The sequence below is a fragment of the Meles meles genome, chromosome 1 (genome assembly GCF_922984935.1).
Source record: "Meles meles chromosome 1, mMelMel3.1 paternal haplotype, whole genome shotgun sequence".
Lineage (NCBI taxonomy): Eukaryota > Metazoa > Chordata > Mammalia > Carnivora > Mustelidae > Meles > Meles meles.
In genome coordinates this window covers 122034760-122060789 of record NC_060066.1, presented here as the reverse complement: position 1 = coordinate 122060789, position 26030 = coordinate 122034760, and the positions used below count along the sequence as shown (strand labels likewise).

At 39.8% G+C, this 26030-nt stretch overlaps 1 protein-coding gene across 1 annotated transcript; it reads right to left on the bottom strand.

Moving 5' to 3' along the window:
- Nucleotides 1-1615: 1615 nt before the first annotated feature.
- PSMA5 (proteasome 20S subunit alpha 5) lies at nt 1616-26029 on the bottom strand. The gene is made up of 9 exons (XM_046026129.1): nt 25886-26029; nt 20582-20648; nt 14360-14486; nt 12004-12071; nt 10782-10889; nt 10582-10640; nt 9921-10023; nt 8827-8913; nt 1616-1866 (listed from the first exon to the last, which is right to left on the bottom strand). Exons 1-9 carry the CDS (start codon nt 25912-25914, stop codon nt 1789-1791), a joined length of 726 nt encoding a protein of 241 aa, XP_045882085.1. The 5' UTR covers nt 25915-26029; the 3' UTR covers nt 1616-1788.
- Nucleotide 26030: the final 1 nt, after the last annotated feature.

Sequence of the window (26030 nt, the reverse complement as noted above, 5' to 3'; positions counted from 1 at the left end):
CATGAACCTACAGAGTTAAAGGGAATGCTAGTCTAGTTCTTCCCAGCAGAAGCTTCATGGGAGCACAGACCATATCCAGTATTTTCACAGCTCCATCCTCAGTGCTTAACACATAGTACATAGTAGATAGGTATTAGATTTGAACAAATAGAAGTTGTGATAGGATTTCAGTGGCATTTTCTACCAGGATTTGATAAATGCTGAACATGAGAAATGAATCTCATGATTATCGTGTTCTATTTATTTTTTAAGTAATCTCTAAGCCTAATATGGGGCTCAAACTCATGACCCTGAAATCAAGAGTTGCATGCTCTACTGACGAGCCAGCCAGGTGCCCCTATCATGTAGTATTTAATAACAGGGATAAAATCACTAGACCAGTCTCCAGAACATTGGTGACAGTGTATTCTGGTTCTTTACTTCCCTTATGTGTGTATCTAGGGCAAAATTATTTTCTTCCAAATGTTTACAATTTCCAAATGTATATAAACACAAGTTTTTGTTTGTTTGTTTTGTTTTGCTGGAAACACAGTATGAAATTTAGTATGAATTCAATTCAACCTATTCAAATAATCTTGACTTATTTTGACATCATGGACTACAACTTTCTACAAATGTCAATGAAGATAATATGCAATCAATTCTGCCTTAACCATACATGGTTTTGGGGCACCTGGGTGGCTCAGTCATTAAGCATGGATTAGCCATGTTGTAGATAGTGCTGGTATATTTCAAATTTCAATGAGATTTCCCTATTACTCACTAGGTGTATAGGCTTCAAGGACCTGGCATTGTAAAATCAAGAGTTGATGATATGAAACCAGAAAATCTGAGTTCAAGTCCCACAGCTTAATTTTGTGTCTATGGACATATACCCTTAGATTCTTCATCTGTTAAAGTATGATAATGATGTCTACTTCATATGGCCACTTTGGGGGCTCCAATAGATTGATACTTTAAATAATCTCAATGAGTTGGGGCACCTGGGTGGCTCAGTGGATTAAGCTGCTGCCTTCGGCTCAGGTCATGATCTCAGGGTCCTGGGATCGAGCCCCGCATTGGGCTCTCTGCTCCACAGGGAGCCTGCTTCCTCCTCTCTCTCTGCCTGCCTCTCTGCCTACTTGTGATCTCTCTGTCAAATAAATAAATAAATCTTTTTAAAAAAAATAATAATAATCTCAATGAGTCATAAAATGGCAGTTTTTATAGTTAACCTCATTAAAAATGAAAATCTTTTTTCAAATTATCTATTAATACACAAGAACTGGGACAACACTGCAGTTGGCTTAATTAACTCTAACCCTCAAAACATGTTTTTCATGGTCAATTTGTTAACATCTCCTTCATATAAGAAAAGCAGCAAAACTACCTATTTAATCAAGAGAAACTACAGGACTGAAATGGGTTCACAGTGGTATTAATATCTCTGGGAGGAGCTGGACTAGCTTGAATTCATTTGCCAACACCAAGGGATTCGTGAGACAGTTGATTCTGTTGCAGACAGATATTAGCTTTTAGAATAGATACTCTGATAGAATAGGGATATTAATACCACTATCCTTTTTGCCTCCTAACATGAGTATTTCAAACAAAAGACTGCATTAGAAGAGAATAGTCTATTAACAAATTTTAAATTTTTCTTTATTTCAGAACTGCCTTTATGTACAGACATCATAAAAAAAATGCACATATAATGGAGATCTTCCGAGAACAGGAGCTGAAATTAAAAGTTAAAAGCATTTAGGAGAACTGAAATTGTCCCAGAGAAGTTCTGAGGATCATGCTTCTTTAAATGTCCTTGATAACCTCTTCAAGTTCTTCCTTTGTGAACATGTGGAAATTCTGGCCGGGCTGCACCGTGGCCAGCTGGAAAGAAAGCAGAGAAGGGTTAAAGAGCTGGGCTCGATTACTCTGCACATAGCACCAGGTCAGGAGAAGCTGTGTTAGTGATACAGCTGTTCATTAGGAACTAAGGGATCTGCTGTCCCAGGGATATCCTTTCCAGCCGTAGGTTCCAAAAATAGCGCTCTGACTCCCAAATAAAAATTCTTATTGACCAAATTTTCTATTTTGAGGTTAACTTACCACATAATAGTTAACCAAATGCCTGGTCATTGTCATTTTTTCAAGTTACGTCAATAAGGATCAGAAAAGCAGCAGCAAATTACACGGGGTTACTACTTTTTTCCATTAATGATTTCTTTGGAAATATATTAAAGTGTGTTTACACACTTGCAAGTGAACCTTGTGTGTGTGAGACCTTTGTTTCTTGGACACTCTGTTTCAATTTCCAACAGAAAAATGGGGATAATAATGCACTTATACAGAAGTTGTAAAGATTAAATGTGTTAATATACGTAAGTGCTTACTGCCTAGGAACATTGTAAGTACTAAGTAACTATTGTTATTAGGTATGTTGTATTCTCTAAAATTGTTCATAAGGCAACTTAACAAAGTTCTTTTTGTTTTTTTAAAAGGACTGGTCATGAGGGTCGCCTGGGTGCTTAGGCGGTTAAGCATTTGCCTTCAGCTCAGGTCTAGATCCCAAGGTCCTGGGATCAAACCCTGTACAGGGATCCCTGATAGGCAGGGAGTCTGCTTCTCCCTCTATTCCTCCCCCAGCTCCTGCTCTCTCTTGCTCACTCTCTCTCAAATAAATCAAATTAAAAAATCTTTAAGAAAAAAAATAAAAATAAATAAAAGGAATGGCCATGAAAATGAAAGGATTCCAGTAACACTGACAACAGGAAATCAGTTGTGATTGACCGATATTAATAATAACCAACAGTTTATGGGGCGCCTGGGTGGCTCCGTGGGTTGAGCCTCTGCCTTTGGCTCGGGTCATGATCTCAGGGTCCTGGGATCAAGCCCCATGTCCGGCTCTCTGCTCAGCGGGGAGCCTGCTTCTCCTTCTCCCTGCCTCTCTGCTTACTTGTGATCTCTCTCTGTGTCAAATAAATAAATAAAATCTTTAAAAAATTGTAATAATAACCAACAGTTTAGATATAATCTGTTTGTGCAATAAAAGACCAGGGTTAGAAGATGGTTAGTTTCAAATTTAGCTAAAACAACCAACAATTCCATCATCTCTGCTGACAACACAGTTCCCATGTTTCGGGGCAATACTGAGCAATAGGCACCACTTCACATTTGCCAAAAAGCTGTTTTATTCGTTTTAAATGTCATTTCCTCATGTTGCCTTTTTTTTAGACCTTAAAATTAAGCATACTAGGGCATTTTTGGTAATATTCATTATTGATATTTAATATAATTTGAAAATTGCCAGAATTAGCACAATCCAATTACATGATGTTTATTATTTTCAGGTCATGATCTCATGGGTTGTGGGATCAAGGCCCATGGGGGCCTGTGCTCAGCTGGGAGTCTGCTTAAGACTCTCTCCCTTCTCCCTCCAATCCCCTCTACATGCTTTCTCTCTTTCAAATAAATAAATCTATAAAAACAAAACAAACCAATCCCAAACAAAAAACACCAACAAAACAAAATCATAACCTCTGTGAGACAGGTAAAACATATTTTCTTTCATTGATCCAATTAATAATTATTAAGCACTTGTGCACTAGTTACAATTGTCTTAGGCACTAGGGATCCGAAGATGAAGAAAATTTCTTATTTACTTAGGGTGCTAGATGCCAAATGCTTTCAATGTTAGGTGTTAATAACAGAGCTAAGCATATGTAGAGCCACAAAGGAGTGACCTAGGGGAAGTCAAGGAAGATTTCAAAGAGAAGCAGCTTTTAGGTTGTGTGTCTTTTTTTTTTTTTTTAATTTATTTATTCATTTTGGCGGGGGTGGGATGGGGGAGAGCGCCTGCACAAGCGAGTGGAGGGAGGGGCAGAGAGTGAGAGACAATTTTTTTTTTTTTTTTTTGTGAGAGACAATTCTAAGCAGACTCTGCTGAGTAGGTAGCCCAAAGTGGGGCTCAATCTCATGACCCTGAGATCATGACCTGAGCTGAAATTAGGAGTCAGATGTTTAACCAACTGAGTCACCCAGGTGCCCCCTTGAGTTGTGTCTTAATAAAGTGGACGAGCAGAAGGGCAGGTTCAATGTGTAAATGCATAAAAGCATGAAACAAGATGATGTATTTATTTATTTTTAAAGAATTTATTTATTTATTTGACAGAGAGAGACCACAAGGAGGCAGTGAGGCAGGCAGAGAGAGAGAGAGGAAGGGAAGCAGGCTCCCTGCTGAGCAGAGAGTCCGATGGGGGACTCAATCCCAGGACGCTGGGATCATGACCTGAGCGGAAGACAGAGGCTTAACCCACTGAGTCACCCAGGCGCCTCCAAGATGATGTATTTATAATACAAACTAATTCTGAATGGCTAGAGCAGAGATTGCATATGGGGTGAGATAAAATGGGGAGGAGGAGTAGGAAAGACAATGTATTATACTGGTATATACTGGTTTGGTATAGGACCTCAAATCACAGTTGGGTTCAAATTCTGATTCTTCCATTTACCAATTCTGTTATTTAGGGCATGATTCTACCCTCTCAAAGTCTCAGTTTCCTATTTTGTAAAATGGAAATAGGAATACCAACCTTGGAGAGTTGCTATGGAAATTAAAAAAGATAACTGCATGCAAAATGCTTAGCAAGGTGCCTAACAGATTACACATTATGACTTAAGAACTGTAAATCATTACACCATGAAAGAAGTTTGGAATTCATCTTGTGGACAAGAGTCAGAAAAGATGTTTTTAAGTGGAAAACAAGCAAGACTAGATACGTGGTTTAGAAGATCAACTTCAGTAGCACAATGGGGGGAGGTGGGAAATGGAATGAAATGAAGGATGGCAAGACTACAGGAAGGAAGACTAGTTAGGAAACCTCTGAAAATACACAAGGCAGGAGAAAACTGAGTGCCTGAACAAAAGTAGGCACTGAAGTAGGGATGAAGAGGGGGCATGGACATGAGAGTTACTGAAAAGTAGGCCAAAACAGTGAAGAGAACAATTCAGTAAAGGTAAAAGAGAGAAAGCCAGAATCTTCTAGGTTTCTTCTATGAATGGCAGGTACACCGATGGTGTCATCAACCAGGATTAGAAAGACAAAAAGATGAAATGGTTTTCAGGAAAGATAATGAATGTTTAGTTTTAGAATTGTCAAAAATTTGAGAAGTCTGCTTCAGAAAGGTCAAATAATAGGTCTAAAATGTGACCATGAAATATGACAAACAGGAGTTACCTTAGCAAAAAGCAGTCTCAGGGAGCTATTAAGAACAGAAACAAATGATAGCGATTGAGGAATAAATGGGGGGAAGCAGTGAGCACAATGAACCTAAGGTTCTGCTGGGAAAAGACCTAGCAATAAAGGTTACAAAAAAGGATGACTGGACTAGCCCTCAGCAGTAAAATGTGACAGACTACTGACAGACACAGGCTGAATCTCAAATCATTAAGCTGAGTGAAAGAAGTTAGACACAAAAGAACACATACTGTGTGACCCATTTATATGAAACTCTAGAACACCCAAAACCTATAGGGACAAAAAGCAGATCAGTAGAAAGGAATAGACTAAAAAAGGGACATGAAAAAATTTCTGGGATGACAGAAATGTTCTATACCTTAATTGAGGTGGCAGATTATGTATTTGTTAAAATTCACTGAACTGTGTACTTAAAAATAGTACATTTAAAGTTTAAATAGTACTGCATTTTACAGTATATACACTGTATCTCAAGAAAGTTGAGTTTTTCTTAAAGACAGGATACTAGGTAGAGGAGTTAACGAGTGGATTTTGTTTTGTTTTTAAGATTTTATTTATTTGAGAGCGCTCCTGCACAAGCAGGGGGAGGAGCAGAGGGAGAAGCAGGCTCCCCACTGAGCAGGGAGCCCAATGAGGGGCTCAATCCCAGGACCCTGGGATCATGACCTGAGCTGCAGATGCTTAACCAACTGAGCCACCCAGATGCCCCTGTTTTGTTTTCTGAAAAAGATGCCACTTGGAAATATTTTTTTGTAGAGAAGGAAAGGCTGGGGATCCAAGGGCCCTAAAAGAGATGAAGCAGATGGGCTCTAGAGCAGTGGCTCCCAAATGACTGACCATTAGACTCATCCAAGGAAACTTCAAAACTACAGGTTTCTGGGCCTCATTTCCGAAGACTGATGGACAGCCAGATTTAGAAACATCAGAGTACTGGTGGAGTAAATTATCTTGGACAAGTCAAAGTGCCCTTTTGTTTTAATGTGAAAAACCTATAGTCAGGGATTATAGTTAGGGAACAGTTAATAATAAAACATGAAGGAGACACTTTTGATGTTCTTTTCAAAGAAACACTGAAATTGAATGAGCTAAAAATCTTTGCAGTTTCAGGTGAACCAAACAGGCCTCAGAACCTTCATTGTGAAATCAACAGAGCTACGTCTGAACTACTCTGAGGTGGGAAGGGGATAGTCTTAGAAAATTGCCAAGACCCTAACTCATTAAGTACCAAGAAACACTAAGTACTAGAAAGGAAATGACAAAAACCCTCCTAAGGATCAGGAAGGGGTATCACTGCATTTGCTGCACTTGGTCGTCTCAGAGATTGCCAAGGGAAAGTATTTAAACATCTCTGCTAAGAAAGTGAAAAAACAGTATTTATGTAGTAAGTTTTTCCATTTCCATTCCAAATCCCTCCTCTCCCCATTACTGCTCAAAGAGCAACCCCTCCTACCCCCACCCCTTTCTCCAACTCCACTCAGACCTTTAGGCCAGCCCCTGTTTTGGCATCCAAGTTTGTTCCTCCCACTGAGGCCTGCAGAAGCTGGCTCCATTGGAGAGACATTCATAGGCCCTGAACCAGCAATCCTCTACCAGGGATTAACCCTAACATAAATTATCTAAGTCTATGCTAAGTACTGCTGACAAATATCCTGGTAAGTGCTGATTGGTTTAATTACAGATTTGTGATTACAGCTGCATTGCCCTTAAAAATTCTGTCTAATTGAAATATAATGTACATATATACTATGCCTACTATCCTGACTTTTTATAAGTATCTGTTGGATGATTCCAGCCTCCACTAGTTTATTTTTTTTTTTTTAATATTTTACTTATTTGATAGAGAGAAATCACAACCAGGCAGAGAGGCAGGCAGAGAGAGGAGGAAGCAGGCCCCCTGCGGAGCAGAGAGCCTGATGCAGGGCTCGATCCCAGGACCCTGGGATCATGACCTGAGCCGAAGGCAGAGGCTTTAACCCACTGAGCCACCCAGGCACCCCTAGTTTTTTTTTTTTAATTATTTTTTAAATTATTTTTCTCCATTAGTATTCTAATATAGCCCAACAACCCTTTTACTCATCCCTATCTTCCTTTTTCCTTATCCACAATGACTCTTCCAAACAGTTCACATTCCCCTTAATTTCACTGTTGTACTCACCCACCCTCAGCAGATGATGTAAACAATCACAAGGGAAATACAGGACCTCTCTCCCAAGTCACCAGCAAAATTACCCTAACTTACTCTCAAGTCACCTGCAAACTTACCCAAACTTACTCACCACTATACCTCCTTTTCTCCCATCTACTTTTAGCATCCTAAATAAGGGCACTCAGAATCTGGTCCACAACTGTCATGTCATCTCCTACTATCTCACCACCTCACATTTATCTCACATCCAACAGTAAGAAAACCCTCAAAGATCCCTTTTACAGGGGCGCCTGAGTGGCTCAGTATGTTAAGTGTCCAATTCTTGGTTTTGGCTCAGGTCTTGGTCTCAGGGTTGTGAGATCGAGCCCCTCATCACTGGGCTCCCTGCTCAGCAAGGAGTCACTTGGGATTCTTCCTTTCACTCAGCCCCTCCCCACACGGTGTTCTCTTGTACTTGAGCAAGCGCTCTCTCAAATAAACACATAAATCTTAAAAAAAAAAAAAAAAAATTCCTTTTCCATACAATGTTATTTTACAGCTTTGAGCCTTTGTGCATGGCTGTTCCCTCTTCCCAGAATACCTGTCTTCTTTTCTTTAGCATCACCTCTTCCAGCCAGCTTTCCTAATGTCCTAGTGTAAGTTACATGTTCTTGTGGCAACACATTCTGATCACTATTATAGAAGAATTGCCACAAGCTGTTATTATCTCTATGTTCCCTAGATTACACAGTATACTACTCTGAATGGGAACTGAAGTTTCTGTGTCTGTATCCCTGCGCATCCATAATACTGGACATATAATGGGTATTCAATAGAAAGCTGAATGAGTTCAACTCTTTCGAACCAACTCCTTCATTTGTACTAAGGCTTCCCTCTTCTAGAACTTTTCTATCACTATCTAACCTCTGCTTTTGTTTCTTTTTTTTTTTTAAAGATTTTGTCAGAGAGAGAGAGTGCGAGCGCATGTACAAACAGGGGGAGGGGAAGGCAGAGGGAGAAGCAGACTCCAAGATTAGCAGGGAGCCCAACGCGGGACTTGATCCCAGGACCCTGGGACTTCGATCTGAGCCGAAGGCAGATGCTCAACCAACTGAGCCACGCAGGCATCCCTGCTTTTGTTTCTTTTAACATTTTCCTATATACTAGTTTCTTCTCAGTCTATGAACGTATTTTCAAGTCTTTTATCATCCTTAAAAAGACAAAAAATCCTTTAATACTGCCTTCTGTGGATAGTAACTCCTTGAGAAAGCAGGACATCCTTGTTTCATCCACCTCTCTTCCAGTCTTTAACTCATCCAATTCTGGCTTCTCCTGTTACCATTTATTCAAAGGATAGCAATAACTTCTAAAGGGCCAAGCATATAAAAATGTGATTATCTCCATCCATTCAAACTTCAGCAATGGGAACTATAATATATAAATATAAAAAACAGAACAGAAAAATACCTCTATATTAGTTGCATTCAGCTTCTCCTCCATTACTTGTTTGAGGATGATGAGTGAAGACTTGATGGCTTCTTTCAGTGTCATGGACTTGAAACAAAATGGGTAAGAAGTATAACCATTATAATATAATTCTGCTTTCCTTCAAAGATTTCCCCTATAGTTCCCTGAAGAAATGACTTAGCAAATAATAAATCAAGCAGCTTAATAAGAATCTCTACAATTCAAGTAAACAGTCAATAAGTACAATACATTTATTCACAGGGGGGGAAAAAGTCCTATTTTGAACCAGATCAAAGTCACCAACTTTCATGTAAGTGATCTTTGAAGAAGTAGCAAGGGCTACACTTCTGCAGTCATCTTCTTTTAATAATCGAAGCAAGATAATATTGGGAATACCCTATGAATAAAGAATTCCCAAATGACCTAAAAAGGTAGCTCATTGGTTAGCAAACCTGTTCTTGTACCATTTTGAACCCACGAAACCCAATTTTTCTACACATAAATTTTTTCTACATATAAAATCAAAACTACCAGGGGTTGACAGATGCGTAAACCATGTGAATAATAAGTATGGCAGTCTTCAACCACAATGAATTACCCAAAACCAAGCCCTCTCATCCCACAAGATAAAAAGTGCCAAATGCCTACTTGCTTCAAGAGCCAGACTAGGAAATGTAAGTGTTAAGTAAAGCTGTAAAGATAAAGGATAAACAAGCTGTGGTACATCCATACCATGGTATATCACTCAGCATTAAGTACTGATAAGTGCAAAAACATGAACGGAACAGTATATTGAACAAAAAAGGGCAAACACAAAATACAAACTGTATAGACTGCATTTATAAAAATGACAAGAGCAGACAAGACTAATCTCTAGTGGGTAAACATGGTTACCAGGGAGGAAGAGGGTGACTGAAGAGATAAACATTTCAGGAAGTGAGAAGTGTTCTACATCTTGTTTTAAGTGGTGGTTATAAGGGTAGATAGAACTGTTGCACTCCTAGAAATGAACTCTTAAGGTCTGCCCATTTTATTTTATGTAGATTATACCTTGATTTAAAAAATAATAATAAAAGTTGTGGGTGCTCAATTACCTTGTGGTAAACTTCTTGCAAGGAGCTCTGGGCGCCCTCTGAAGCAGAGCCAATTGCTCGAGCATCACACTGTACAAAGGTCCCAGATGGGTCCATGTGAAACCTGCAAAACCCCCCAAGAGAAGGGGATTAAAATGCTGAACAGTGATGGCATTTTAAGAAAAAAACATCTCGCTAAAGAATATAAATGCTTGGCCCTGCGGCCAGAAAACCATTGAAATACTGAGGCACGGGTCCAAAAGACATTCTGTGCCTGGGGAAACCAGATCTTTTAAAAAGTGTTTAAACTAATAAATTCCTCAGAGATTTAGCAGTATAGGAGATCTAAATATGGCACCCATGTATGCCTTTCTAAATATCCGAGGATAAGGATCAAATCAACATTCTAAATCAAAGCTCTAAAATACTACCTGACTATAATAACCAAGTTACTTTTAATTCTTTCCAGCATTAGCAGTGGTGCCAACAGGGGGAGTTCTTTGTAGAATCCCCAAATTTGCCTTTGTATAAACAGCACACAATCACTGAACTTTAGAGTTAGAAGCCCTTCAATTTTGTAATTCTACAATAATCTTCTCAGTTGATTTGAACAACCATCCCCTTCCCAAATTAAAATAATTCTACCAGAAAAGAAGCAGGAAAAATGGCAAATTATTCTTACAGCTGGGGTCCTTTCTCATCAACTCCTCCAAATAACAGTGCTACTCCAAAGGGACGAGACTAGAACCAAAAAACAAGAGGTATTAAGATAACTGGCTATTGAAGTAAGTGGTGAGAGGCGCTGGGAAAGGTTTGTTTAGAGGACAAATGTCCCAGACCCCTTAGAACAGCAAGAAAACATGACACAAACACCACACTCACCATGGCACCCGGATCTGCATCTTCTTCTCCAAACTGAAGGGCTAGATTAGACACAGCCTGAGTCACACTCTCCACAGTCATTGTCTCATTGTAGGTGAACCAATGGTTCTAGAAGAAGAGCGAAACATGGTCTACCTCTTCTTTTTTTTTTTTTTTTTTTTAAAGATTTATTTATTTGAGAGAGAGAGAGCACGAGAGCACGTGCGGTGGGGGACAAAAGGGGAGAGAAAATCTCAAGCAGACTCCCTACTGAGCACACAGCACGATGTCCCACAACCCTGAGGTCAAGACCTGAGCTGAAATCAAGAATTGAACGCTTCACCGATAGAGCCACCCGGGTGCCCCTAAATTAGGTCTACCTTTTAAATAAGAGAAGCATTAAAGCAGCCCTCCATCTCACTACACACATCTCTGTGAACTATGGTTGCAAACTGAATGCTCAGCTCCATTGTGTTTTCCTTAACACTAAACTTGAATGCTCGGGACCACACAAAAGGAAGAGAAATAGCTCTGAAAATAAACTCTGATCAAAAGCACTCTAAGCAACGACAGACTAGAGGAGTATTCCAATGAAAAACAGAGTTAATCCCTCACAGCACCAAGCTTGGTCTTTTCACTAAAGTGAATGCTAACGGCTAAGTGCCACTTTCCCTAGGTCATCATTGTACTGGTATTTAAATTAATGACTCACTTTTCTATAAGTACTGACAGCAAAGTTGAAAATAAGTGTAAAAAATGTTAACAAATCAGGTATTTTTTTTCCTTCCTGGTCTACTCTCCAAGCAGAGTATCAGTATTCCTGACCAGTACTTGTCACCTGGTACATAATATTACTTGCCACAGCAGAGCTGTTACAAGCCCAGCACTAAAGGCAGCAAGGGTAGAATATCCCTTAGCTACATTCAGTTCCTGCTATGGTGCTCCCATAGAAAGTCAATTAGGGAACAGAATGCAGTGCAAAGCTTGCTTATATAAGGCAAATCAAAAAAGATGCAAAGGACTGTCAGCACTATTTGCCAGGGCTTCCTTAAAGCCGCAATGGTTGGATGGCTAGCCTCCAAGCCTCAGAAACTTATAAACTAGGGATTCTACCCAAAATCATTCCCAAGAGCTACATCTGATATTAACACAGATAACCTGCAATACAGCTTAGGCAGCTGTATCATCATTAAAGAAGAAACTCAAGCATCATGGGAAAAAGGAGAGATGATGCTAATTTTACCTGTGTCTCCACTCTGGCTTTATCAATTAAAGTCTTAGCATCAGCAATTAGCCCACTCATGGCACAACCTGCAATGTAAAAGCAATAGTGACCTAGGGGACCAAATCCTTGCAGGACTCTTTCATCCACTCAGGAAATACTGAAATACTGGAATGGAACCACAACAGCCACCTAGCAATCCCACAGCAATATACCCAAGAGATAAAATGGGAAATTATTTGATTATCTGTACTGAACACAAGTATAATTATATTACAAATAAATTTTTAAAACCATCCACAATAACACAGGAGTCCAATATTTATTAAGATAGAAGACAGAGAAGAATAGCCAAACGAACATGAATTTCCACATATTGCATCCTTAAACATCCCTTCAGCACTCTTTGTAGACCTCACTGCACTTTCAAACTAAGCAAACAATAACATCCCAACAGAAGAAATTAAAATTTAAAAAGCCATCTTACTATGAGCTATAGTGGAAGACCCTAGGATAAAATCAAAAGCTTTTTCACCTCCCTGACCAAATAGAAACCAAGTAATTTAGAGAAAAGTTTGTCTAACGGTTCAAGATACCAAGGTTATGGCTTTTACTTCATATACCATGACTCAAAAATCTGTACTTCCAGCCTAAGCCTTGCTCCCACATTTCAAACTCCATAAAGCCAAATGACTCCCTTAATATATCTACTTGGATATACCACCAACTCAAATCAAGTTTGTTCCCTTCTAAACTCCTTGGCCCTCACAACCAATTAGATCTCAAATTCTATCAGTGTCTATCAAATCAGCATGTCTGGCATTAATCCTTACTTTCTCCATTCTCTGGCTACTATTTTGGTTAAACCCCTCATCATCTCCATGTGGACTAAAGCAAATTTCTTACCTGATCTCCTTACATTTACTCTCAGCCCTCTTCACTCTACCTGCAACCTTGTTATCAGAATGGTCTTTCTAAAATACTAATCTGATCACACTACCTCAATGCTTAAAATCTTTCTCATCAGAGCAAAAGGATCAAGTTCAATCTCTTTAGCATGGTAAGAAGAACCTCCAACTAGCTGATCCCAGACTCACTTCTTGCTACAGTCCACCTCCCAGTCATACCAAACTGCTTGTGCCAGTGTATTCCACATTTTACACCATCAAGGGTTTGCTCATTTCCATTCCCTCTAATCAGAGTGTCTCCCTTCTATCTCCAGACACTTGTTCACTTGGTGAACACTTCCTGATCTTTTACAATTCAGCTCAGCTCAATCTTCACCATTACAGAATCCTTTTCTGAATACCCACTACCACTGGCCCGAGACAAAACTCATTATTTCCTCCCCTGTACCCCCTAAACACATACTATAGCCTTTCTTAATGCTACCTATATCACTCAGTTGCATTTACTTATTTACATGTTTACCTCCACTATTAGGTTGTATGCTTCTGAAAGACAAGGACTAAGTCTCATTTCTCTCTGTATCCCTGCTGACTAGCATATATCTGGCACATAGTTAGGTTCTCAATTTGCTGAATGAAGTGACACTGATCTATCTCCAAAAGATAAGTGACTTGAAGTAAAGTAGCCACAATGCTCTAATCTTAAAAGACTAAATCTGTTTCTCTATCTGTGAAAGAAATAATGTGGAACTCCCAGAATCACCATGGCATTTGGTTCTGAGGCCTTCAAGTCATTATTTTACTGATGTTTCATTAATAAGATGACTGGTAGGTTAAGAAAATCTGGACAGCCAACTAAAATGCCATGCTATAAATAATCAGAACTACTCACCCTGCTACAGTGCTACAGTGATGCCAGAAGCTAAGGCAGGGGAATTTAAACAAAGACCAAGAAAATTAGTGCTGGGGAGTGGGTGGGAGAGTAGGGGGTGACAGGGATTAAAAGATAAATCTCAAAATAGAGGAAGAGGACTGATCTGTTCAGTCTAATATTCTTATGCTCTCTGAACCTTAGTCACCCTAAAGATCTTTAAGAATTCCTCTTTTCAGCAGATACCTCTAGTTTTCCACATAATTTTCTGCTCCTGGTGGTTTCTTACCAGGACTAACATTATGTATCACTGAAGACCCAACCATCATAAGGACCTGGCCTATGATTCAACCTTGACATAGTTTAAGAGCCATCACATTTGCCAAGTCTAAATTTGAAGGCTCCCCGACTTAATTCTGGGAGTAAGTGAGCTCTACAACTGCTTCCTACTCTTATATTATGCACACTGGCCTACTATCTGAAAAGTAATAGTTAACAAGGAGATAAGATGTTCATCTAATACATCTCCCTTGGAACACCAAAGATGACTAATTAACCCAAGCCAGAGCCTACAGATCAGCTTTCCCTTACTCCTTACCTATGTGAGCATCGATCTCTACAATTTTCTCAATGCTGCTTGGCTCCATGAGTGGGGAGGTAATTCTCTTCTCCACAGCTAGGCACACACCCTCTGATGTCTGGATCCCAATGGCTGTAGAACCAAGCTAAAAAGAAACACGCATTACGTTATCACATACAGGTCAAAGAACCTTCTCACATACTCACCAGGAATCTCTCTGAATAACTTTACAAGATAAAAGCTTCAATCAGCCATATCTAGTATGCAGAGAATAAGCAGCACCCTAATAAGTAATGTACTATTCCTATCAATGGCGAGAGCACTGATTTATAGAATTTTGTTCTTCTAAACAGAAAGGTCACCAAGTTCTTTAAAACATCTGGAAAATTATCAACTTTAATGCCAGTATTTTGAAGGAGCAGATTCTAAAGTTCTAAACATAGTGGGGAAAAAGTAATAAAATTCTAATATTTTTCTTTCCAGCTTTGCTATCTTGACCTGTCCCAAAAGGTAGTATTCCTCAAATGTGCAACATAACCTCCAGTAATCTTTTAAGGTCACTAGCAATTCACAATATAGATAATTTCATCTCCCATCTCCATGACACTATCCTAATCACCATCCCTTTATGTCTGTTTCTTTATCTGTAAAACACATCAAGAAGAGTAAATATATTAATATATAAAAGGCTTAAAATGGTGTTTGGTACATAATAAAGGAGTAACAAATTTAGTCATTCTTCTTCTATGCCAGGATTACTTCAACAGCCTCCTACTTAGGCTCCCCAACTTAATCTCTCTCTTAATGTATATTTCATGTTATGGCTTTACTGATTTAATAAAATGCTCTTTTCATTCTACTTCTTCTCTGAAGAATTAACGTCTCCTTATATTGACTGTAACATAAATTCCACATAAGCTTCCAGAGCCCTCAAAACCTAATCTCACTTTTCTCTCCCAACTTTTTTTTTTCTTTTTAAAGATTTTATTTATTTATTTAACAGAGAGAGATCACAAGTAGGCAGAGAGGCAGGCAGAGAAAGAGGGGGAAGCAGACTCCCCACTGAGCAGAGAGCCCGATGCGGGGCTCAATCCCAGGATCCTAAGATCATTACCCGAGCCGAACGCAGAAGCTTAACCCACTGAGCCACCCAGAAGCCCCCCTTCTCTCCCAACTTTATTGTTCATTATTCTCCAACAAAATCCACCAGGTATAACCCAACCCATTTTCTCATGCCATATTATCCCCTACTACCTTCACAACTCTGCTCATGCCTTCTCTCCCTTGGAATACAATCTTCTGCCTATCCAAATTCCACCCACCATTCATAAAGCCTTCGATGACTAAATGCGCTCTTTCCTCTGAATTACCATTATTATTTAGTTAGTTCTACAAAGCATTGCCTGCCAGTGCAATCATCAGACTCCTGGAACCTATTACTGCCAAGGAGCCCAAAGAATTCCATGAATCATTGCATAACACATTTAACATGTCTGCACACTGATCATGTCTCATACATAGATGTATTATTTTTCAAATACATAAAGTCTTGACTTTTTAACTGTTTTTAAATGTATATAGCAGCTTTTTACTATATATTTTCTTTTTTTTAAGTTCAGTTTTTTTAAGATTTCAATTTTTTAAAGATTTTTTAATTTACTTATTTGACACACAAAGAGAGAACACAAGCAGGGGGAGCAGGAGAGGGAGAAGGAGAAGCAGGCTCCCTGCTGAGCAGGAAGCCCAATATGGGGCTGGATCCCAGGACCCTTAGATCATGACCTGAGCCGAAGACAGACGCTTAATTGACTGAGCCACCCAGGCGCCCATTATGTATTTTCTTGATTGGTGTTTATATGCATAACTATAGGAGATGAACTGTTAAGGAATTTTTTGTAAAAAAAAATGAGTGTTCATACTTCTAGTTAAAGTTGTAGACTGAAAACACACATAAGCTCTACTCCTTCCCCCAGCCTGGCAAGAGTACAAGATTAAAGGATGGTGGGGTGAGGGATGCACAAAAAATATACTAGGACAAAGAAAATGGGCAAAGACATAGCAACAAAATTTCAAAAAAAGATTGGTTGGTGATAATTTACTGAGCAGACCTGAGATTTCTGAATCCTAAACCAGCAGTAAAGAAAATCAAGAAAAAACCTAATTTGTATCACAGAAACCCCCAAAAAGGAAATGGTAGTAACAAGGACCTGTGGAAATAGAAACAGAGGAACTAAAAACTGCAGCATCAGTTCCATGCCTACCTAAGAAACAGATTTCCAGATCCCCTCCCCTATGCTATAAAGCTAGATGATGGCCTCCACCCCAACTCCTGTAGAAGACTCTGGAGAATGTAAAACAGTCTTTGGATTGCAGGACACTAAGCACAGTCAAAAACAGGAGACTAGAGTAGAAACAGGGGCATTAAGTAAAAATTGACAAGCTTAATATTAAGAACCTCAGCCTTCTTTCCCCATTTGGCTCTCAGAAGCTAGTAGCTGAAACACCCTTTAGGCATGAAATGAGAAGGGGCAGTTTTCTCTAGAGCAGTGGTTTTCAAACTTTTTGAAATCTACAAAATCTACATTAAGAAATACATTTCGTATCATGATCAAAACACACAAAAGGATACAAATAAATATAACAGAAACAACATAGAAAAAAAACGCAATGAAACACTCACCAAAACTATGAGCAAGGTATTCTGGTATCTCCTGCTCTATTCCACTCAAAAAGAAATGCTTCCACGACCTACTAAACTGACTTCAATGACCACTAATGGGTCAACACTTGCAGCTTGAAAAACACAGCTCTAAAAAACTCTAACCAGTTTGGGGCACCTGGCTGGCCCAGCTGGAAGAGCATGCAACTCCGGATCTCAAGGTTGTGAGTTCAAGCACTACACTGGATGTAGTAGGGATTAAATAAATAGAAAGGAAGGAAGAAAGAATCTAACCAGCACAAGAAGGAAAAAAAATTTTAAATGAAACAATAAAAACCTTAAAAATCCTTGGGGCGCCTGGGTGGCTCAGTTGGTTAAGTCTGCCTTTGGCTCGGGTCCTGAAATCGGGGTCCTGGGACTGAGCCCCATGTTGGGATCCCTGCTCAGTGGGGGAGTCTGCATCTCCCTCTCTCTCTGTCCTTCCCCTATCCCCACTAGTGCGCGCACACACACTCTCTCTCTCTCAAATAAATAAATATAATTTTTTAAAATAAAATCTTTGGGGTGCCTGGGTGGCTCAATCAGTTAAGTGTCTTGACTTCTTGATTTCAGCTCAGGTCAGGATCTTAGCACATGGGAGTGAGCCCTGCCTCAGGCTCCACACTCAGCAGGGAGTCTGCTTGAGATTCTCTCCCTCTCCCCCTGCTCACTCTCTCTCCCCCTCTCTCAAATAAATAATCTTTCAAAAAAAAAAAAATCCTTAAAGAAAGGAATATAGGGGTCTCAGTGGGTTAAGCCTCTGCCTTCCGCTCAGGTCATGGTCTCAGGGTCCTGGGATCGAGTGCCACATCAGGCTCTCTGCTCAATGGGGAGCCTGCCTCCCCCTCTCTCTCTGCCTGCCTCTCTGCCTACTTGTGATTTCTCTCTGTCAAATAAATAAATAAAATCTTTTTTAAAAAAAAGGAAGGAATATATTTCATCTGTAAAATAATAATAGGACACTAATAAGAAAGAGGAAAAAACAAAAGAGCTTGGAAATACTTTCTCTTGAAACTACTGGAGAACCTTTAGCAAACTGAAGGAATACATGAAAAGAAAAAAGGATGACACACAGAAGCCAACACAAGAAGCAGTTAAAAGAAATCCCCAGGGGGTACCTAGGTGGCTCTGTGGGTTAAGCCTCTGCCTTCAGCTCAGGTCATGATCCAGGGCCCTGGGATCAAGCCCCACATCAGGCTCTCTGCTCAGCAGGGAGCCTGCTTCCCCCCCTCCTCTCTCTGCCTGCCTCTCTGCCTACTTATAATCTCTGTCAAATAAATAAATAAAATCTTAAAAAAACAAAACAAAACAAGGAATCCCTAGGATGATGTTGACAGAATATCCTGAGTATACAGCTATGTAATATGCCCAGAGAACTAGTCCAGACTCAGTAGTCAGTAGTCCCTGGGTACTATAATTATTTTGTGGATGAATCATTATCATATTACGAGGATAAATTCTCAACCTGTTCAATTTGGCCTTCAACTTAAATAACTTCCTAAGCATCTGCTCCAAGAAAGGGTTAATACTTTCAAGACAGTCTACTTTATAAAATATATCAAAATCAAGGTAATTTTTTTTGAACATTTACCCCCAGATATTTCGGTATTACAGTTTTGCCTAAATTTCATCCCGCCCCTAGGTGGGGATGAGGAAAACGGAGAAGAGGATGAGAGAACATTTGAACTGATTCTATGTAGTACTTTTTTAAGTACAACTCATAGTAACCAATGATCAGATGCTCCGTATAATATGGTAATTTTGATACTGCCACAGATTATCCTTCCTTCCCCCAAAAAACCTACTAAAGCAATTTTTTCCACTTTTGCTGGCTGTATCTCACCCATGCCGTCCATACAGTACCTCCAATGACAATTTCTACTTCTCAGCCATTCTTAGTCATTTTCTCCAGCTCCTTTCATACTGCTGAATACTTAAGGTTATCAAATTGCTTTCTCACTGGCAACTCAGAAGTTGTCAAGGCAACAACCAGGTTGTTTAAATACCAAAGAGCCTGAATTTTCACACAGGTTAAGTCACATCTATTAAAGGCCACATGGCTATTTCTATCTTAGTCTAACAGAGGGCTAGAGATCGGATGCCATCTAATTATCCTGAAGCAATCTGGAAATCACTAGCAGTAAGGAGCTTAAAAGAGAAACCCTAATAACCTGAGGATTATTCTTGGTTTGCACATCTGGGTGGAAATCTTGTCTTTAGAGGCTCGAAATAAATGCGACACCTTGGAATTAGGATTGTTTCATACTTCACAGTACTGTATGGTTTCAATATAGGGCAAACATGATCAGAAACAGGGACAGGCACTTGTAGCTGGCCCACCATTTTCTGTCCCACCATCTATCATAGTGCATCCACTTTTATTTCTATGTCTTCAACTAATCAAAATCTCTTTTGCCCTTTTCCAGACTCTTATACAACCATACACGCTTTCTAAAACAGGTAACTTAAGAGAGAAACACAGTAGCTCTCTTCAATTATGCAAGGAACTGTCTTTGGAGGTTTCAACATTCTGTATGGTTCAAGGGCAAAACTAGGGCCAAATGAAGGAAACTTCAGTAAGCTAGACTCTTCATTCAATACAAGGATAAATTTCTTAACCATTATGAACTGTTTTCTAACAGAATGAGCCACCTTGTGAGAAAATGTTCTATCACAAGGACTCTACAAATAGAATTATATGGGGATGCAGAGGTGATTGAAGCACAGGATAAAGGGCTGGACTAGATCAGGGATTCTCAACCCTTGCTAGATATCAGAATCACTGAAGGAGTCCTTAAAAATACTGATGCTGGACCTTACCCTGGACAATCTGTATCAGAATTTAGATTATCCATAATTCAACAAAGGCACATCCCATGTGATAACTAACTTTAAGCACAGACAGCTTACTTACTAATTTTCTTAATACTGGTTGGAACTATTTGATTTTGTTACTAGATAACAAGATACATCTTTTATTTAGTCCTAAAAGTGTCCCATACAAATCCACTTTACTAAGAAGAACACAGGTGATCAGTCAAAGGATTTGTTCAAAATATCTCCCAGGTCCTAACTCTAGACTTCTATACTCTTCTCTTTATAGCCAAGAAGATTATGAACACAAGCATGTCCTTCCAGCCCAACTGAGAAAAAGCTACATAATTATGAAGCAGTTATCTGTTCAAAAGGTTTTAGGGATGAGATGGAAATTGCTATTAAAATAGTTAGTAGGGGTGCCGGGGTGGCTCAGGTCATGATCTCAGGGTCCTGGGATCAAGTCCCATTGTAGGGCTCCCTGCTCAGTGGGGAGTCTGCTCCTCCCTCTTCCTCTGCCCTTCCCCCACCTTGTGTGTGTGCTCTCTCTTTAATAAATAAACAAAATCTTTTTTAAAAAATCAAAAATAAAATCATTAGTATTTGGTTAGAGGGAGATAAAGAATGTTTTCTAAAAAAAATAGCTAAAACACATTTATTCCAAATGTTCTGCCAGCAAAGCATTAGGTTGCCATGAATTTTCAAAAACTTGCCACTTGATACTATACCTTGATCGCTTCAATGGCATATTCCACTTGAAATAATCTTCCCTCAGGAGAAAAAGTATTCACGCCCCTATAATTTAAAAAAGGATTAAAAATTGTCAGAAAAAATAAGCATAGACATATGAAACTCAAATTCCTTGACATCTAGCTCAAATGGTTACAAGATGTGCATATTGCCATTATTCTCCTTTGCCCACAACAATATGTAGCTATTTTTTATACATTAATAGCTTTTCAAGAAAATGGAACTTATGTATGGAATACTTCTGCCCTACTCCCAGAGACTTCAAACTGATCAAATGAGAACAGGTGACCTTCTGCCTCAACCCTGAATCAATCTGCAATTCCTTCAGCAAATTCATGCCCCAAAACTACCAGGCAATTCCCAAGAAAATAAGCATTTATCTTTATCCTCTTCCCATTACATACATTTGCTGTTAATATCTTACTTTTTAGTAAAAGTCAGTTATAGGTACATTTCCCTATTTATTTGTATGAATCAGGACTGGTATCTTAACAGACTGAGATCTGTGCAGTTCCTAAAGCCTAAGCTAGTTTATTTACTCCATACATATTTATACCAATTATATGCCAGATTTCTTTTTTCTCCCAAACACTTCCCCACCTTTTCTTGTTCTATCCTTTTGGAAATCACTATGGAGAAGAGGCAACAGCCACGGTCTTAGCTATAACAGTTTTTAGCACACAATGGATACTACAAAAATACTTGAACAAATAAATGAATTACAAGAGTTATGATCCTTGGTTTATGGAGTTTGGATTTTACAACATGTGCTATGATATACCATACAGCATTTTCAAATTTGTTTTATAAAAACTTTCTTAAAAATATTTACACATGTCCCCAAATATAAAACCGGTAATAATACAAGTTGACATTTACTGCATATCTACTATATGTCTGGCATTGTTATAAACCTCTAAATGACTTAACTTATTTAATCCTCAAAATAATTCTATGGAGTAGCATTTTAAGATAGATACTATTTCACAGTTGAGACAGAGAGGTTAAGTAATTTGCCCAAAGTCACTCAGCATATAAGAAGCAGAGGTGGGGGTACCTGGGTGGCTCAATGGGTTAAGCCTCTGCCTTCGGCTCAGGTCATGATCTCAGGATCCTGGGACCAAGCTCTATGCTCGTTAGGGAGCCTGCTTCCCCCTCTCTCTCTGCCTGCTACTCTGCCTACTTGTGATCTCTTTCTCTCAAATAAATAAATAAAAATCTTAAAAAAAAAAAAAAAAGGAAGCAGAGGTGGACTGAGAATTTAGGCAATGTGACTAGAGTCCAAGCTTTTAACTATTCCACTATACTGCCTCTGGGAATTATTAGTTGGGTTATATCAGAAGTGAAAGGAGAATCCCACAATCCGAGCATCCCCCTTGCCCCAGAAGTTATTTAAAAAGTCCAGAACTCGGGGCGTCAATTAAGCATCTGCCTTTGGCTCAGGTCATGATCCCAGGGTCCTGGTATCCAGCCCCACATCAGGCCCCACATGGGGTTCCAGAGGCTGCTTCCCCTTCTTCCCTCTGCCTGCCGCTCCCCCTGCTTATGCTCTCTCTCCGTCAAATGAATAAATAAAATCTTAAAAAAAAAAAAGTTATGAACTGTAAAGAACAACTTTTTTTTAAAAAAGATTTTATTTTTTTGAGAGAGAGAAAGAGAGCATGAGCAGAGGGAGGACCAAAGGGAGAGGGACAAGAAAGGAACAAGCAGACTCCTTCATGTTGAGAGGGAGAACTGACTCAGGACTCAATCCCAGAGCCCTGAGATCATGACCTGAGCCTGGTCAGATGCTTAATTAAAATAGCCACCCTGGCACCCCAGGAACAATTTTTAAAAATCACTGAGTGAAAAGTGAGGACAGAAGACCTGGAATTCTGCTTCCCGCTCTCTCTCTGCCTACTTGTGATCTCTCTCTGTCAGAAGACCTGGAATTAACTTCTAGTTCTGCAACTAGCTTTAATTCAAATGAAAAACCAAAACCAAAACCTACGCTGGCCCTGTCACAGGTAATACTGAATTGCATGGAGTAGGAAAGAACTTTGTAATGTGTAAGGTACTATGCAAATACAGTATTTCCACTCCAATTCAAGCACTTCATTCTTGTGAGATATTACTACATCCTAACATGTGCTCTGCTCTTGGCCCTCTACTCAAACTTTACTGTTTCCCGGGGTTATTTCATTTACACTAAGCACCAACTACTTTCAAATCTCTATTACTAGTTTGGACACTTCCCTGGCTAATTTAAATGCCTCCTAAGCATTTTTACCTGGATATCCTATTAGCACTGAACACTCAACATTTTCCAACCTGAATTATCTCTTTAAATCCAGCCATCCTTGCAAAATCAGCTCCATCTCCTGCCACTCCTATTTCATTTTTATTTTAAAACACCTCCAATCTCCCAGTTTCCCAAGCTAGAAAGTTCTGAATGATCTGACTCATTTCTCTCCATCTCCCATATTAACAATATGCCAAGTTACATCAATTCCTCCCACATAGTAACTCAACACTCTTCTTTCATTCTCAATGCCCTCATTACCTTTCACCTATTACAATAGCCTTCTAACTGGTATTGACTCACTCTTTCCTCTATTCCAGTCAGATAATCTCTGCAAAACACAATTATGATTCTGTAACTTTTTATTTTTTATTTTATTTATTTATTTTTAAAGATTTTATTTATTTGACAGGCAGAGATCACAAGTAGGCAGAGGCAGGCAGAGAGAAAGGAAGGGAAGCAGGCTCCCTGCTGAGCAGAGAGCCCGATGTGGGGCTCGATCCCAGGACCCTGGGATCATGATCTGAGCTGAAGGCAGAGGCTTTAACCCACTGAGCCACCCAGGCACCCCATGATTCTGTAACTTTTTAAAATGAAAATAGTAGCACATGGTTGCCTAAAGAGTAAGACCCAAACTCCTTAACCACACATAAAAAACCATTCAATATCTAGCATCAACCTATTTTTTCCATAGTTCACCATTCCCATGCATGCATCATATATGCCATACAGAACAGAATTTTCCTAAACATGCAGTGCTTTCCCATTGTCCCTCCTTTGTTCATCCTATATTCTTGGCCTCAAAACTATTGACTCTCACAGTCTATATTTATTAAAATCTTACTCTTTCTCAAGACTCAGTGTAAATATCAGCTCCTTTTTAAAGTTTTCAATGATCCCTAATATTGAATGTAATCTCCCTCAACAGAACTTAGTACTTAATTTGAATTTCTCTAATGACGTGAATACACTTCTGACTCACACTACAGTTATTTTTGTAAATAGTTCTTTAGAAGACAGTCTCCCATACAAAAGCAAGGATCTTGATATTGTTCACTGCTGTATGGCCAGCAACTAGAACAGCACCTGGTATGCAGCAAGCATTCAAGTATATCAGACAAGTGAATGTAAAAAAGCTATGCTTTAGGCGTTCTTGGGAAGATACAAAAATGAGTAACACAAAGCAGTCGTTGAAGATGCTAAGGATCACAAAACCTTAATAAAGGCCTTTTGATACAAAAAACAATTTTTATCATACACACCCTAACTCAAAATTCTATTACCCAAAGATGATTCTTCTTTTTTTTTTTTTAAAGATTTTATTTTATTTATTTGACAGAGAGATCACAAGTAGGCAGAGAGGCAGGCAGAGAGAGAGGAGGAAGCAGGCTCTCCGCGGAGCAGAGAGCCCGACGCGGGGCTCAATCCCAGGACCCTGAGATCATGACCTGAGCCGAAGGCAGCGGCTTAATCCACTGAGCCACCCAGGCGCCCCAAAAGATGATTCTTCTTAACGCTTGGGCAGATTAATACTAATAGTTACTTTATATGACAATAGGAAAAGCAGTCAGTTTTAAAACTTCACATACAGGGAGCTGGGTGTCTCAGTCAGTTAGGTGTCTGCCTTCAGCTCAAGTTATGATCCCACGGTCTTGGGATCCAGTTCCACATCGGGCTCCCTGTTTGTCAGGAAGCCTGCTTCTCCCTCTCCCTCTGCCTATTTGTGTTCTCTCTGTCAAATAAGTAAATAAAATCTTTAAAAAATAAATAAAACTTCACATGTAAATTATAAGTCAGTAAAAAGGTAAAAGAAAAGAAATGGTAGTTTCCGGTGATAAAACTTTTGACAGGGTCAAAGTATACTTTGACAAAGAAATGCAGCTTCTAAGCACCTAGGAGGAAAGAAAAATCTGCCTTTCCCAGCTTAAAACACAAACACAAAACTTTTATAGTTTTAAAAAAATATTTTATTTACTTGACAGAAATTGAGCACAAGCAGGAAGAAGAGCAGGCAGAGGGAGGGAGAAGCAGGCTCCCAGCTGAGCAAGGAGCCCCACATGGTGCTCGCCTGGGATCCTGACCCCAGCTGAAGGTAGTGGATTAACTAACTGAGCCACCCAGGTGCCCCAAAACTTTTACAGTTATGTGAAAACCTAACTAACCAAAGCAGAAACTGAAAGTAAAAATGCCTACTGCATAAATATGTACAATTTAGTATTACGCAGCATTCCCAACCCCTGAAAAGTGTGTGTTTTTTTTAATAGAAACAATCTCAGAACCTTAATTTCGAAAACATATATGGCCTTAACACACACAAACTAACTTGCTACAAGCTTCTTAAAGAATGAGAAAAGCCTAGGTCTAGTGGAATCACTGTGATGAGGAAACTTCTGAGAACCACTCTGAAGTCCAGTTCCTGTAAAATCACACTCCACATTCTACCCGTGCAAAACTGAGAATGTCTTGGCGCTTCTGCAAAAAGTATACATCCCAGCATGCTCTCCTCCATCTCAAAGAAAAGGCTGCTCTATTTCCACGACTAAGAAACGGAAAACGAGGTTGTTACCCTAAAGGAAAGGGAAGCTGAAATTATGAAAACCATTAAAGAATCTCTCGTTGCTTTTTCTTCCAGGCAACACGCTCACATTTTCTAAAAAGGCAATCATACGCCTCACGAAATGATGAACGGGGGAGAGGGTGACCCCTGGACTTCTCCGGGTTAAAGGTCGGAGCCCCGGCCCCCTCAGCCTTCTTCCCCAAGCACAAAGCGGAGCTTCTCGCTTCCGCACCGAGTCTGGACCCAGCAGGGACGCAGCAGTAGGACCTGGCGAGCGTCTAGCTTGAAGAATCACTGCGGGCAGCTAGGGAGGGCAAGAGATCCCCAGGCCGGGCCAGACTCGGGATCCTGGGGCGCCCCATGACACGGCAGAACCCAGGTCGGGACCGGGCCCCAGTCCTGGCCACCCACAACCCCGACACCATTTCCCCCCGACGCACAGACCTGTCGTACTCAGACCGGGTGAGGAACATGACGAGGGCAGGAGAGGCCGGCAGCGGCTACGCGAGGTTTTCGAGGGCCAACACGAGTCCACCTACACCCAACTCACCCACACCACCTCGAATCGAGGCCCTGCTCCCAATTGCGC

Excerpts from the sequence above, each read along its gene's own strand:
- PSMA5 (XM_046026129.1), bottom strand. The coding sequence starts at position 25,914 with ATGTTCCTCACCCGGTCTGAGTACGACAG. Across the intron at positions 20,649-25,885 it reads ACCCGGTCTGAGTACGACAG|GGGCGTGAATACTTTTTCTC; the intron begins GTCTGTGCGTCG and ends TTTAAATTATAG. Across the intron at positions 1,867-8,826 it reads TGAATGCAACTAATATAGAG|CTGGCCACGGTGCAGCCCGG; the intron begins GTATTTTTCTGT and ends CTTTCTTTCCAG.